At 48.5% G+C, this 16,125-nt stretch overlaps 1 protein-coding gene across 8 annotated transcripts in view; it reads left to right on the top strand.

Annotated features, from left to right (window-relative positions):
- Positions 1-8,504: 8,504 nt before the first annotated feature.
- LOC106993942 (galectin-9B) overlaps positions 8,505-16,125 on the top strand; it is an 18,030-nt gene continuing 10,409 nt past the window's right edge. For all 8 annotated transcript variants that reach the window (XM_077970740.1, XM_028836179.2, XM_077970739.1 and 5 more), the window contains exons 1-2: positions 8,505-8,598; positions 15,469-15,560. In XM_077970740.1, coding sequence (XP_077826866.1) covers positions 8,560-8,598; positions 15,469-15,560 — 131 coding nt within the window. In that variant the 5' untranslated portion in view covers positions 8,505-8,559. The remainder of the gene's footprint in view (positions 8,599-15,468; positions 15,561-16,125) is intronic.

Below are 16,125 nucleotides of genomic sequence, written 5' to 3'. Positions count from 1 at the left end.
AATTTCTTTGTTCCCCTGCAACTTTCGGGCTATAAAAAGCAAACGCTCGCATTGTTCGGGGCCCTCTTATATACTGTGGAATGGAGGGACCAAGTTCAAACTTGTAGTAAAGATCCTTGCTGCTTGGCTTTGACACTGGACTCTGGTGGTCTTCTTTGGGAAACAAACGGTCTGGGCATAACAGGTGCAGGCGGGGCTCCGGGAGTCACCCCCCGACGCCCGGCTGTCCTTCATTGTCCTCTGCATGAGGCTGCTGCCGCAGCCCACGTGAGCCTTTGCCAAGGAGGGATTTAGAGACGTGGGCAGAAGAGCTGGAAGAGGGACTTCTTCAGTAAGGCAGCGGGCCGGTTTGGCTGATGGAAGACGTTTCCCGGAAGCCTGTTCACGCTCCACCCTGAAGGTCCCAGGGCCGTGAGAGTCGGCCGGGCCGCCCAGGCGGTCCCCTCCAGGCTGCAGGATGATCCAGGAACTTGTTTTCCTCAGCACTGTGTAGTTTTCAGCTTAAAAGTTCTGTGCATGTTTTGTGAGATTTATAGCTAAGTATTTAATTTTTCGAGTGATTATATAAACCACATAGTAGTTTTAATTTTAGTGTCTACTTGTTTGTTGTTACTATATAGAAATACAATCGATTTTCATATATTGTTGTTACATTCTGTGCGTTTCGAAGCTCACTAGTTTTGGAAGCTGTTTTTTGTTTTTAGATTCCTTAAAATTTTATATATGGGCAATCATGTCATTTAAAAATAGGAACAGTTTGCTAATAATCAACCTGTATGCCTTTTATGTTAAGAAAATCCCTAAATACTGAGATTACAGGCGGTGAGCCACCACACCCAACCAGAAACTTTCTTTTTGGTTATTTCAAATGAACTTGACTTTTACTGTAATTATACCTAATCTAAAGTATTTGTAAACAATTGTTTAGAACTTCTCTTTGTCATGGACCTTTGAGTTTATTCTTTGGATCACATAATAAAACTTTTTTTTTGTCTTTAAAGTTCTAAATCTCTGTATGCACTTTGCCTTTCTTAATTAAACATAATCCAAAGTAAGCTGTGACTTATTTATTTATTTATTTATTTATTTAAGACAGGGTCTCACTTTGTCACCCAAACTGTGGCATGATCTCGGCTGACTGCAGCCCCAACCTCCCAGGCTCAAGAAATCTTCCCACCCCCCTAGGCCTCCCGCGTAGCTGGGACTACAGGCATGCACCACAACACCTAGCTAGTTTTTGTATTTTCTGTAGAGACAGGGTTTCTCCATGTTGCCCATGCTGGTCTCGAATTCCTGGCCTCAATCTGTTCTCCTGCATCGGCCTCTCACAGTGTTGGGATCACAGGTGTGATTTTGCCACCATCCCCGGTTTATTTTTTTTTCAACAGGCAGAGTTTGTCACGGAAGCCTCCCGCCTCAGCTTCCCAAAGTGCTGGGAATACAGGTGGAAGCCACTGCACCCGTCCAGCTAGGATTCTTTGGTAGTGTACAGGATTATACACTAACACCAGAATGGATCTGATTTTCAGTTTTGCTTGAAATGTGATGCAAAGGTGTCAGCCTGCTGATAAGTTAACACTGTCAGGATGAATCTTCTACAGAAATAATTGCTTTTTTCTCCAGTATTTAGTGCTGAAAGATATTAATGGTAATATATTTCTGGTTTAATATAAATTAAGCATGTTTTCTAGTTGTGCATGAATGCTGGCTGGCAACTTATAAGTTTTGACAGTTGTTTAAATATGTAATGTTAAGCTTAGGTTTTAAAAAAGTAAAACTTATAAAGGAAAATAAAAAGAATCTCAAGATCCCCAAACTCCTTATGCTAAAGAGAAAGTTAAGCCTAGAAGTTGTGCCACACAACACTGCCATCCTTTTGCCAAGTGCAAAGCTGCCACTTCACAGCCTTATGTGAAAGCACGAAGCATTAACCACACCCCTACAGGATGCAAAACGCCTCAGGCAGCTCCAGATGTCTGCCCCACAAATCAGTCACACTTAAGTTTTTGACTGCCTCAAAAACTTTCAAGATGTATATCCGCCCATAAAATGAGGGCATGTTGATTGTAACTTTAGGTCTGCAATCTAAATATAGCTCCTAAAACCAACGTTGCTCCTTTCTACACAGATAATGTTGATTCCAAGCTTCTCTTTCCAGGTGCAGAACAAAGCAAAGATGAGATTAATCATTATTCCACCTACCCGGAGACATCTGCACAATTAATTCTTTCTTTACTCCCTTTTTTTCCTTCAGAAGTTCACCTTATCTTATGTAAAATGCAGATCTACTGGGTACTAACTAATGTCTCACAAGACTGTAACTATTCCCTGTCTCACTACCTACCTGCCCCTCATTCTACATGCCTTCCCCATGCCACTCCCTTCACCTTTTTTTTTTTTTTTTTTTTTCCGAAATAGAGTTTCTCTCTTGTTGTCCAAGCTGGAGTGCAATGGTGTGATCTTGCCTTACTGCAACCTCCGCCTCCTGGGTTCAAGTGATTCTCCTGCCTCAGCCTCCCGAGCAGCTGGGATTATAGGCATGCACCACCACGCCCATCTAATTTTGTATTTTTATCAGACACAAGGTTTCTTCATGTTGGTCAGGCTGGTCTCCAACTCCCGACCTCAGGTGATCTGCCTGCCTCGGCCTCCCAAAGTGCTGGGATTACAGGCGTGAGCCACCGCTCCTGGCCATGCCTTCCCCTTTTTAAGGATATGTATAAATACTAAATCTCCTTAAAACCTCTTCAGAGAATCCCTGCCACACACTCTTTCTGTGCCTTGTGTATTTCCTGGGCACTTCCTCAAGCTTGGACTCAATACACTTTGGCTGATGGAGACTCTTACCTCAGCCTGTCATTTTTTTTTGTTGAGCAAGCTGATAAACTGCTGTTTATTATTTACTTTAAAGAAAAAGAAAACAAATATGAATGTGTTTGGCACATTCAAAAAAATTTAAGAACTGCTTTTGAAAGACACTGTTGAAAAAATGAAAAGATAGTCACAGGCTGAGAGAAAATATATGAAAATCAGATTTCTGATAAAGTGCTTGCATCTGTCAAGTCTTGTTAAATACCGACAAAAAGAAAAAAGAAAAAAAGAAAAGTACTCTCATCCAAAATATGTAAATTACTCTCAAAACTAAATAATGAGAAAACCATCTAAGTTTATAAATGGGCAACATGTTGGAACAGACAATGCAAAAAAAAAAAGAAGAGACACAGGCATAAATAACCAACTGAACAGATGTCCAACATCATCACTCTTTAAGGAAATGCAAATTAAAACCATTAATGAGACACCACTACACAACTATTAGAATGTCTAAAATGAAGACATTTCACTCTGGCTTGAGAGGCTGATAATGAGGTTCTGCCTAAGTCCTGTCACCCGGAATTATCTGATATACCTTAGGGATGCACCCTGAGACTGGGTGATTTACAAAGAAAAGAGTTTTATTTTGGTTCACAGTTCTAGAGGCTGGGAAGTCCAAGATTGGGCAGCACATCTGGTCAGCTTCTGGTGAGGGCCTTTGACCTGTGTCCTAACATGGCAGAGAAGCAGAAGGGAAAGCAAGCGTGTGCCAGAGAGAGAGGACGAAATAGGCTCACCTACTTTATAACAACCCACTCTCAGGAGAGCTAATCCATTCTCTCGATAACTCACCCAGAGGAAGTCATTCATCCATCCTAACAACCCAGTCACCTCTTAAAAGACCCTGCCTCCAAACACCATCATGTTGGCAAGTAAATTTCAACATGAGTTTTGGTGGCACAAACCACATTCAAATCGTAGCACATGTCCAGCAGAGAGACCAGCCTGTCCTGAACACCCTGAAGGAAGTGCCTGGGGTAAGGCCCTGTGGGGCGGCAGGGAACAGAACAAACCTGGCAGTGGCAGATTCTCAGTCTGGTTCATAGAGACCATCATACTTACATTAAATTTTTTTTTTCTTTTTATTGAGACGAAGTCTCACTCTTGTTCCCCAGGCTGGAGTACAATGGCATGATCTCGGCTCACTGAAACCTCCACCTCCCGGGTTCAAATGATTCTCCTGCATCAGTCTCCCAAGTAACTGGGATTATAGGCACTTACCACCATGCCCGGCTAATTTTTGTACTTTTAGTAGAGACTGGGTTTCACCATGTTGGCCAGGCTGGTCTCGAACTCCTGACCCAGGTGATTTGCCTGCCTCGGCCTCCCAAAGTGCTGGAATTACAGGCATGAGCCACCGTGCCCAGTCACATTTTTAAAAGTTTTAAGTGCAGGCAGGTGCAGTGGTTCATGCCTGTAAATCCTAGCATTTTGGGAGGCCAAGGTGGGCAGATCACTTGAGCTCAGGAGTTTGAAACCAGCCTGGGCAAGAGGGCGAAACCCTATCTCTATCAGAAGTACAAAAAATTAGCCAAACGTGGTGGCATGCGCCTGTGGTCACAGCTACTCAGGAGGCTGAGGTGGGAGGATGGTTTGAGCCCAAGGGTGGTGAGAAGGGGTGGGGGGGCGTGGAGGTTTCAGTGAGCTGAGATTGCACTACTACACTCTGGCCTGGGTGACAGACTCCATCTAAAAAAAAAATTAATTGTGGTAAAACACACATAATATAAAATGTACCACATTAACCAGTTTTAGGTACACAGTTCAGTGGTATTAAGTACATTCACGCTGTTATACAATTATCACTACCATCCATCCACAAAACTCTTTTCATCTTGTGAAACCAGAACTCTATACGCTTTAAACGGTAAGTCTTCATTTCCCCTCCTACCAGCCGATAGCCACCATTCTACTTTCTTCTGTTGATTATGGCCACTCTAGGTATCTCAGACAAGTGAAATCATACAGTGCTTGTTCTTTTTTTTTTTTTTTTTTGTGGAACAGAGTCTCACTTTGTTGCCCAAGCTGGAGTGCAGTGGTGCGATCTTGGTTCACTGCAACCTCTGCCTCCCAGGTTCAAGCGGTTCTCCTGCCACAGTCTCCTGAGTAGCTGGGACTACAGGCATGTGTCACCATGCCCGGCTACTTTTTGCATTTTTAATAGAGACGGGGTTTCACCATGTTGGCCAGGCTGGTCTCGAACACCTGACTTCAGGTGATTTTCCCACCTTGGCCTCCCAAAGTGCTGAGATTACAGGCATGAGCCACCACACCCGGCCTACAGTGCTTGTTCTTTTATGACTGTTTTATTTCACTTAATGTTCTCAAGGACCATCCATGTTGTGGCATGTGCCAGAATTTCCGTCCTTTTAGGGCTGAATCGTATGTCTGGCCCACGTTTTTTTGACCACTCATCTGTTGACGGAGACGTGTTGCTTTCACCTCTTGGCTGTTGTGGATGGTGCTGCTACAAATACGGGTGTTCACACGTCTCTTTGAGTTCCTGCATTTGGTTATTTGGGGGAGATACCCAGAAGTGGAATTGCTGGATCATACAGTAATTCTATGATGAGGTTTTTGAGGAACAGTCATGCTGTTTTCACAGGGCTCCAGTTTACTCACATTCTAGCGAACAGTTGTTGTTTTCTGGATTTTTTTTTTTAATCATAGGCATCCTAATGAGTGTGAGGTGACAGACTCCCTCAGTCTACAGGGCAGAGAACAGAGAGCCGCCGAGAAGGGTCTGCGACTTCAAATGCTAGAGCTCTGAGAAGGAACATTCCCAAGGGCTGCTTCTGGTCTCCTGAAGACCAGAGCTAACCACTGGGAATGGACTGTGGTGACTGAAGGGAGCCAGCACTGTGCCTCGAAGTGCCTCCCTACTGTGTCGATTAGTCTAAAAACACGTCAGCCTTTGGGTGTGACCGCGGCCCCTCCAGACAGGGCGTGGAGCACAGGGCCCTCCTTTATGGGCTGGACTCCCTAGTGGGCTGCTTACCTGTGACTCACCTCCCAGGCTCAAGCTAATGCTAAGGTGCTGATTTGCTGGAACTCTGAGCTGTGCCTGTGTCTCCTTGGGCTCTGGGAGAGTTTTTCTTTTAGCAGTATTGTACGGAGATATTGTCTAGGTAGAGGAAAATGTAGATCCTGGTATTCTGTGTGAGTTTTGTTTTGTTTTATTTTGTTTTGAGACAGGATCTTGCTCTGTCACTCAACCTGCAGTGCAGTGGTGCCATCATAGCTCACTGTGGCCTCAACCTCCCAGGCTTAAGCAATTCTCCTGCCTCAGCCTCCCTGTAGCTGGGAGTACATGCACCACCATGCCTCACTAATTTTTTTGATTTTTAGTAGAGAGAAGGTCTTGGGATATGGAACAACTGCAACTGTCATTCATAGCAGACTTGAGTGTAAAATAATCCAAGCTGATCTCAAACTCCTGGGCTCAAGCAATCCTCCTGCCTCAGCCTCCCAATGTGCTGAATTACAGGTGTCAGCCACTGCACCTGCCTCAGCCTGTTGTTAATGGATGTAAACACCTGTGCGACCACCACCCAGAACCAGATCCAGCACATTTCCCGCCTCTCGAAGACTCCTTCGTGCCCCTCCCAGTCAGAGACCCCCAAGGGTGACGCCATTCTGGCCTGTTGTTCAACTTGACTCGAATGGAATTCTCACAGTGTGTGTCTGTTTGGATCTGGCTGCTTCTGCTCAGTTGCGAGGCCCATTGATGTTTCCTGTGGCCTGGCTCCTTATTATTACTGAGGGCCACTCTGTTGTGTGAAAACCACAATTCATTTCTCCCTTCTCCTTTGGTGAACAATTTGCATTGTTTCCAGCCTGGGGCTACGGTGAGTAAAGCTTTTAAAAACAGACAAATATGTTTTCCTTTCTCTTAGCTAACTTTTTAGAAGTAGAAAAGCCAAAACCTAGAAGTAGATATTTGACTGTATTACAACTCGCCAAGCAGTTTTTCTTTCTTTTTATTTTTTTATTTTTTGAGACAGTCTTGCTGTCTTACCCAGGCTAGAGTGCAGTGGCATGATGAGGGTTCACTGCAGCCTTGACCTCCTGGACTCAAGTGAGCCTCCCACCTCAGCCTCCCACATAGCTGGGACCACAGGTGAGCACCACCACACCTGGCTAATTTGCGTTTTAAATTATATGTACAGACAGGGTCTTCCTATCTTGACCAGGCTGGTATCAACCTCCTGGACTCAAGTGATCCTCCCACTTCAGCCTCCCAAAGTGCTGGGATGACAGGCGTGAGCCACCACGCCCTGCCTGGTTTTGTAAGTTGGATTATTTTACACTCCAGTCTGCTGTGAAAGACAGTTCCAGTTGTTCCATATCCCAAGCAATTGGCGATTGCCTACAAATGATGTGGCATGATGAAATTGTTCCTGGTGTCCATGGCGTCCGAGAGGACTACAAAGAATTTCCCTTCCTTTCTCTCCTTTCTGTTCCCCCTGTATTGTCTACTCCTTAAATTGGTCAAATTCTATTTAATCCAGAACATAATGGAGATGGAGAGTGCAGATGACACACATGGCCTCAGTCTATGGGAGCATCTCAAAGGAATTCGTCTGCAAATTCTAGTGCATCTAGGCAGAGCACAGGAAGGAAGAGAGGCGCAGACTCACGTGTGGCCCTGGGGCACCTGCCATCCCCTTCAGCCTGTACAGCCCTTACCCGCCCAGCCCCAGCTTGAGTTCTAGGCCTTCTCACCAGCACATCACTGGGACCTGGTCAACTTCAGGTCAGTTTATTTCATGGCTCCCTCCCCCCTCTGCAGCCTATCCTGTTATTCTCTGTTTCGGCCAATTATTTCCCCTAACTAGGTGCTGAAGCCAAATAAAGGCAGTTCATGCCATATGTCCCTTTCCAGCCCCATGTCACTTGAAATGTTCTCTTATGTCCAAGACTTCTCTCCCCATCCTAAAGCGCAGAAAATAAAGATAGAGAAGAGCAGGAGAAGAAAGAGGGATTCACTGAGAGGGAGGATCAGAAGCTCCTGGGCACCCCATACTCTAGAATAAAAATCTTCATTATGGTGTTTTTCTTGCAAAATATTCCCCTCTACATAATTATGTTTTTACATGAATAATATAAATTTAAAGAGGAGAAACACTTTTTGAAGAGTCTGAGAATCTTCATATAGCTCAGGCTACCACGAATTAGCTGTGCGACCTGGGGCATGCCCTTTAGACTCTGAGCCTCAGCTTCTCTATATGTAAAATGGGTTGCAGCCGCCCTTCCCCACCAGCACCCCGTGCACAGGCAACGCCCAGCCCCATTATTTTCTGGACTCCGTGGCCAAGCGTGCTCAGGACACACAGCCACATTCTTCTGGGCAGTGTCATCTGGCAACTCGCTGTCATGTCAGTGTGGTCAAGCACTGTAGACCTCTATGAACCAAATATGCTTCAGGCTCGGATTGAGCACAGGAGAGGGAGGAGGGAAAGGTCACTGGGACTGGGAGTGCCCACGTCCCTCTGTGAGCGTCACTGCAGTTCACCCAGCACCCTACCTTTCTCTCTCTGGACCCGCTTCCTCTTGCTGCTGGCTCCTCCCTGTTGAATAACAGCCAAGTTGCTTTGGTTTCTATTTCTGCATCAAGTCATTCCCACTGCAAAGGACTTCCTGGCAGGTGTGAAAGGCAGCGGTGGCCACAGAGGCGGTGGAGAGATGGCCTTCAGCTGTTCCCAGGCTCCCTACCTGAACCCAGTGAGTTCCGGGGCCGTGGGCACAGGGCTGCCTCAGCCAGGGGGACAGAGCCTTGGGGCTCTGAGGAAGCAACTCCTGGGTGGCAGGGGACAGGGGTAGGGGCAAGCCAAAGAGAACACAAGCAGGGCAGAAATGTCAGCGGAAGTCATCCTGGCACACCTGTGCCACGCTGAGCTCGCTCATGCCTGGAGGGATGCTCGTCCCCACGAGTCATGGGGTTGACATGTTGACTGAGCTGTCCCGTCCTGTCCTGTGTGCTCAGGGGGAGACATGTAGAGCGGGATGGTTCATGTAAAGAGGAAGCAAGCACGCTTCTGGGACAGTAAGGACACTACCCGGCATGGTAGTTAAGGGTGCTTACTGTGAAGATGGCCTCCCTGGGTCCAACCATTTACTGGCTAGTGGTCTCTGGGCCTCAGTTTCCATATCTGTAAAGTGGAAATAATACTTGAGCCCCCCATTCCCAGGGTTGGGCTATGGATTAAGGAGGTAGTGTGTCTAGTGTGTTTGAATGGTGCCTGGAACACTGTCAGAGCTTTGGGAGTGTTTCGTGTTATTGGGAGTCCGGGGGCAGCAGGGAAGGCCTCCTGAGGAGGTGTCTGTGCTCTGAAGGGTGAGGCAGAGTTAACCAGGCATGGGCATGTGAGGGCATCCGCAGAGGGGCAGTGTCAGAGGTGAGAGGGGCGAGGACTGTCCCTGCAGTGTGGGGTCAGAGGGCTGCAGGTGCCTTGCTGAAAGCCTGTGAGATTTATGAGTCCCCTTCATACAGAGAAAATTTCAGGCTCAGGGAGGCGAAGGCCAGTTGCCAAATGTCCCCAGATGGGACTGGCAGCGCCAGGAGACCAGGAGCCTTCAGGGGTCACTGTCCTCGGCCGGGTCCTATCATAGGATCTCACCCCGCCTTGGCAAGGAGGTTCCCGAGGGGCTGGAGAGGGTGGGCTGATGGGCCCTTCCTGGGTGGGGAGGCAGGGTGCTGAGGGCAGGGAAGCTGCCAGGGCCCACCTCAGCAGAGGCCAGGGGCGAGCTTGGGTGCCCTCTGGTGACACTGAGTCCAGAATGAGGCTGCCTAGGTTCTGGTCTGCAGGGCTCGGCTCTGCTTTCTAAACTCCAGAGGAAGAGTGGAGAAAGGAGGCCTGTTTCCTCCTGGCTGTCACCAATGACCCCTCAGCCACCCTGTGGAGGCCCCTGAGGTAGGACCTGCACGGAGAGAGTGGGGGAAGCTGGAACAGGCTGCCGGTGCTGCGCGGGCCTCAGGGTCAGCGTGTGCCACCTTGGACTTGTCACCCCATCTCTGGTTTTCTGTCAGAGAGGGGATCCCAGAGCTTCTTCCAGGTTCTGACATATCATTCTGGTAACTGGTTTTTACTACCTAATCTTTGGATTCAGAAGGAAAATCCTCCTATGGACATCAGAGAGTTTCCAAGAGTTAAAGCAGGGCTTTGGAGCCCAGACAAGAAAGACGGTCAGTGCAGCCCCCGTGGGTGTCCAGAGCACCCCTCTACCCCACGGGGCTCCCCTGGGGTGGGACACTTAAACCTCACTCGGTGACCCCTCTGGCAATCGGAGCCACACTTCCTCCACGTGCCGACAGTGGGGGAAGGTCACGCGGTTCGCTGTCCTGCTGAGGAGGGCTGAGTGCCAAGAGGGCCTGGCTTGGAAACCTCACTCCCACTTCTTTTCTGGTTTCATGTAGCTCAGCCTCTTTGGAGGGCCGTGGGGAAGCTGGAACCACCTGCTGTGTGGCCCAGGAAGCACTGGGAGAGCCAGGAATAAGGATGTTCTCAGCTTCCTCATGAGAGGAAGCCTGTGTGGTGGTTAGAAATGTGGGTGCTGGGGTTCAAATCCCAGCTCTGTTGCTGACCAGCTGTGTAGCTTTAGGCAAGTGACTGAACTTTTCTGTGCCTCAGTTTCCTCATCTGTAAAAGTGGCCGGGGTTGCCGTGAGGATAAATGTTCCTGGTCGCACCCAGAGCCCTCACGGACACACATGGATCCAGATGCCACAGCTGCCTTAGCTGGCCAACCTCAAAACAACACATTTGTTCTTACAGTGTTGGAGGTCAGAAGGCTAAAATCAAAGTGTCGTGGAAGGTGGCCAGCAGGACGGTGGAGGCTCTGAGACCACGGGGCACCTTCGCTAACGGCCACGTACTGGCTCCTGCTGGCGGGCAGTCCTGGCCAGCCAGGCTGAGCTCCCTACTGGCAGGGCCGAGCCTGGGTGTCCTCTGGTGATGCAGAGTACAGAACAAAGCCACCCACATTCTGGTCCGCAGGGCTCAGCTCTGCTTTCTAGACTTCCAGATAAGAAGAAGAGGGAAAGTCCCCGGTCTCTGGGCACAACCAGGAACAGAGAGCAAGTTCTGACTCAGCAGAGGGATCTATTCGTTCCATGCAAAGAGCTGCACTGTCAAGGCCGACACGAGCCAGGGGCTCAGCACACGGCATCACACCCAGTCCTCTCAGAACCCTGCCGGGTGGTGTTACTGTCCTACCGTTCAGAGGAGGGAACTGGGGCACGGGTAGGTCAAGCGACTTGGCCAATGTCAGAATTGCCAGTGTACAGAGCTGGGAGGCGAGCCCAGGCCCGTGGGACCATAAATCCAGTGCAAAAATCCATCCTCCTGCACCCTATGGAACAAAAGTAGGTCCAGTTGCTTTCCTGGGTTTCCTGGACACACAGATCTAAATTCCACAGCAGTCTCGGCTGGCCAATCTTAAAACAACAAATTTATACTCTTAATGATTCTGGAGGTCAGATATTAAAATCAGCGTGTCAGCAAGGTTGTTTCCTTCTGGAGGCTCCAGGGGAGAATCTGTTTCTTTTCCTTTTCCAGCTTCTAGAGGCTGCCTGCATGCTTTGACTTATGGCCCCTTCTGCCATCTTTAAAACCAGCAGCTTTGTCCAGGCGCAGTGGCTCATGCCTGTAATCCCAGCACTTTGGGAAGCTGAGGCAGGAGGATCTCTAGCCCAGGACCTGGAGACCAGCCTGGGCAGCAAAGTGAGACCATGTCTCTACAAAGAATAGACAAAAATTAGCCAGGTGTGGTGGTGCACGCCTGTAGTCCCAGCTACCTGGGAGGCTGAGGTGGGGGGGTCACGTGAGCCTGGGGAAGTGGAGGCTGCAGTGAGCTGAGACCATGCCACTGCACTCCAGCCTGCATAACAGAATGAGATCCTGTCTCAAAAAAAAAAAACAAACACACAAAACAAACAAAAATAACCCCCAAAACCAGCTTCTTGCTTCTGTTGTCACATCTCCTACCTCTGACTTTGATCCTCCTGCTCCTTTTTATAGGACCTTTGTGATTATATTGGGACAACCTGTAAAATCAGGACAGTCTCCCCATGTCAAAATTATTAATTTAATCACATCTGCAAAGGTCCTTCTACAACATATTCACAGTTTCCGGGGATTCAAATGGGGATGTTTCTGGGGGGTGGCCCACTGATAACCAGTGTTACAAGTTTCTTGTAAATTCTTCCAGAGATATTTTATCTATAAATAAATAAATCCAAGTCCATAGCCTTCCCCCACCCACTTTTTATATAAATGGCATCAATCCATATCGGTGCTCAGAGTTTTCCTCTTTTTCTTTTTCTTTTCTGTCCTCTTTTTCTTTTCTTTTGAAGGCTACACAGAACCTGTTATATTATATGGAAATATCCTAATTTATTTCACCTTTTTCCTGTTGGAAGGCTTTTAGGCTCTTTCCAATGCTTTGCTTTATAATCCTTTGTGTTATAATGCTGCAATGAATAACCTTGTTTGTAGGATAATATTCAATTTAAAATCTCATTTTTCAGGCCAGGCATAGTGGTTCATGCCTGAAAATCCTGGCCCTTTGGGAGGCCAAGACAGAAGGTTCACTTGAGACCAGGTGTTCAAGACCAGCCCTGGCAACGTATCGAGATCCGCTCTTTTCACAAAAATTTGAAAATTAGTGGGGCATGGCATGGTGGCATGTACTTATTTGGTCTCACGTATTTGGGTGGCTGAGGTGGGAGGATCACTTGAGCACAGGAGGCAGAGGCTGCAGTGAACCATGATCACACCCCTCACCGCACTCCAGCCTGGGCAACAGAGTAAGAACCATCTCAAAATAAAATAAAATAAAATAAAAGTCTTGTTTTTCAGAATTTGGGGGTGCCATTTAAGACATTTTGAAACCTCACAGAACTTTTTTGGGGAACTTGTTGCCTTGGAGATTAACCTGCCCTGTACCGCCCCCATGATCTGTACTTGCTCTTTCTCCCTCCTGGCTTCCTTAGTTAAGCCTTGTGTGTACTTGCGAGCCCGTGTCCATCACACTCTGCCTTCAATTCTAGACGCTGTGGTGTGAATACGCTTAAGTGGAGGCCGCATGCTTCCCAGGAGGGTATTTTCAGCGCTGACTCTCATGATAGTATGAAAGGCTCTGGAGAGAATCACAGGCCTCCACAAACAGACAAGGGGAAAAATGTTCCACAGACATGTTTCAGGGACAACAGGCTTCCCGATCCTAGGTCATGCTGGTCCATACCTGGATCAGGCTGACTCTCCTTCCCCCACACTGCGGGTGTAGACAGGGACAAGAAAGAGAAGTCAGAGACACAGAGAAGCTGTGATTTGCTTGAGGTCACTAAAGTACTTAATGGCAGAGTTCAGAGCTGACCTGAGGGGCAACAAAAGACACCCCCTCAAATCCATGGGGAGCAGAGTCTATCTGAATCAGATCCCAGATTTCCTGGGGCTTTCACGGAGCCAGGTGTGTACACTGAGCAAGGACGGGTTTCCCAGGGTTCTGTGTGGTCACACAACTCAACAATACAGACCAGAAAGCAGTGGCCAGTAGGCTGAATTTGGCTGGCAGATGTTTTCTGTTTGGCCTTCACAGTGTTTCTTCTAACTTGTTATTATAGGAAATTCAAACATGCAGAGGGAATTGTACCATCAACAACACACACCCATCACTCTGCTCCAACAACGATCAACTCAGGCCTATCTTGCTTCATCCTATACCCTCCCTCACTTACTTCCCTTCCCACCTTCAGATATGTGGAAGCAAATCCAGAGATACCATTCCATTGCAAATATTTCACTGTGTATCTCTATAATATGGGAATTTGGGGAGTTTCATTTGAGACAGGGTCTCCCTTTGTTGCGCAGGCTGGAGTGCAGTGGTGCAATCGTGGTTCACTGCAGCCTCGACCTCCCAGGCTCAAGTGATCCTCCCACCTCAGCCTCCCAAGTAACTGTGGTTAAAGGTGTTCACCACCACATCTGGCTAAATTTTTAAATTTTTGTAGAGATGGGGGTCCCACTATGTTGCCCAGGCTGGCCTCAAACTCCTGGGCTCAAATGATTGTTTTGCCTTGGGATTATGGATGTGAGTCACTGTGCCCAGCCAGGAACTTTTACATAATCCTTTTTGACAAAAATTTTCCCCCAAGAAATTAGAAAGTTTTACAAAAAAAAAAAAAAATCCAGGTTTCTGTCTTCTCTTAAAAATTTGGAAGCTCTGCCAATCCTGGGCCCGGATGATAATCATTGGTTAGCGCTGAGTAGATGTTGACTTTTCAGGCGAGGGGTGTGACGTCTACTTTGCCACAGTTCCCACCACTCCCTACCTGGCCATCTGACTCATAACACGTCACCTGCCTGGCTCCTTTAGGCATTTAATTTGGGTAGGAAATTGACCTAAAGGAGATATTAGAGAAGACATTAAAAACTTGAAGAATGTGAAAATCAGCCAGGAGATAGAACTGTGCTTTAATGCGGGTTATAGAACCACACTGGATATGAGGCATTTCGGAATAAACTTTGAAAACTGGAAGTATCAGTTTGTGAATTTTGCTCAGAGAGACCAAGGTGGGGGGTGGGTGACAGTGGAGAAGCATCTCCTATGTGCCAGTCTCTTCCATCACAGGCCTTTTCTCACGAAATCATCAGTCACATGCAGTAGGAGAAACACCTTCCCATTTTACAGATGAGGAAACTGAGGCAAAGACAGGTGAAGTAGGCTTCCCAAGGCCACTCAGGTCATGAGCAGCAGAGCTAGGATTCAGACCTGACTCTGAAGTGATGCATCCTCACCATGGCCCATCGCTCCTTTAAAGAACCCCGGAAGAGAGAATTTGACAAAGTGGTAGCCCGTGGGGCCTGGGATGGGTGGGGAAACTACACTAGGGCTTGGGGCTGCTGAGGGCCTGAGGGAAGGAATGGGGAGCCCGGGGGCAGAAGTAGAGGAGGCGGCTGCCCCATGGCTGCAGAGGGCATCTGGGAACAGACTCTGCTGAAGGTGGCCAGGAGGGCAAAGGTGATGGTGGCCATCGTTATATGGTGGTGGTGGGGAGAGGGACATGCCTTCTTCTTGTCCCTCTCAGGTGACCCTCTCGGTGGAACCTGCGGACCCTTGATGGGTCCCTTTGGCCCCTTGAGCCTCCTGAGTCCCCAGCCAAGGCCCTGGGCACTTTGCTGGGAGCTTGGCAGGAGGTCCGGCAGCCCCCATTACTACCTAGTTCCTTACCAGCCCGGGGTGTCCGCCTGCCTCTTCCCTGCCTGGAAGGAAGGCCTTCAGCCTGGTGCGTTCCTGATGCAGCCTCCACCGCCTCTCAGACTCTCACACAAGCTCAGCTCCCTGTCGCGTCCTCTCAGGGCCAGGCTTCTCCTTATCACAAGCTTAGACTGTCTGAGTAACTAATTGGATTTGTGTCTGCCTCCACACAGGACCCTAAGACCCCTGGGGGTGAGACTCCGTATATACTGGTCATAGCCGCACCCCATCCCCTTGCATGGCGCTGTCACACCCAGGCCGGCCACTGACTAGAGCTGGAGGGGAGAAAATGGGAGGCCGGCCACCTGACTGATGGCCCCACACCTTCTCCCTGCAGGCCGTCCCCTTTTCTGGGACTATCCAAGGGGGTCTCCAGGACGGACTTCAGATCACTGTCAATGGAACTGTTCTCAGCTCCAGTGGAAGCAGGTGTGTGTGTGTAATGGATGGAAACGTTTCACTCCAGCCTCGTCCCTTAGTAAACCACTGGGCCTGTGAGCCTGGGTTAGTTCAGACAACAACATCCAAGCTCACGTGCCTGGCTCAGGGGAGGCCCAATGCGTCCCTAACCCATGCTGCCGGGCACCACTCCGCAGGCACAACCTGCAGCCAGGGGTGCCATTAACCTGGACTCCGGGATGAATGGGGCCCTGGGAGCTGGCGGTCTAAGGAGGGAGTGGGATGGTCAGAGTTGGAGGATTATGTTCTAGGTTGAACCTTGCACACTGTGACTAAGAGTTACAAAAATCAAACCTCTTCCATTTCCCATACTGCTCTCATCCACTCTGAAGCTCTCCTTCTGCTAATGTGAAAATACTGAAAACTGACATTCAAAGTAATTTGGTCTCTTTTGATTTCAAGGCCTTTTCTGGAAACTACTAAGTCAATTCAAAATACTAACATTGTATCAGGGCAGTTTCCCACCCCCTCCTCCCTCCCAAGGTGGGCTGTCTGGGAACAGAGAGGAGCTCACATGGCTTCTCAGGGGCTGGGA

Source organism: Macaca mulatta, chromosome 16, assembly GCF_049350105.2.
Source record: "Macaca mulatta isolate MMU2019108-1 chromosome 16, T2T-MMU8v2.0, whole genome shotgun sequence".
In the NCBI taxonomy this organism is placed as follows: domain Eukaryota; kingdom Metazoa; phylum Chordata; class Mammalia; order Primates; family Cercopithecidae; genus Macaca; species Macaca mulatta.
This window is presented reverse-complemented; position numbering and strand designations above follow the sequence as displayed.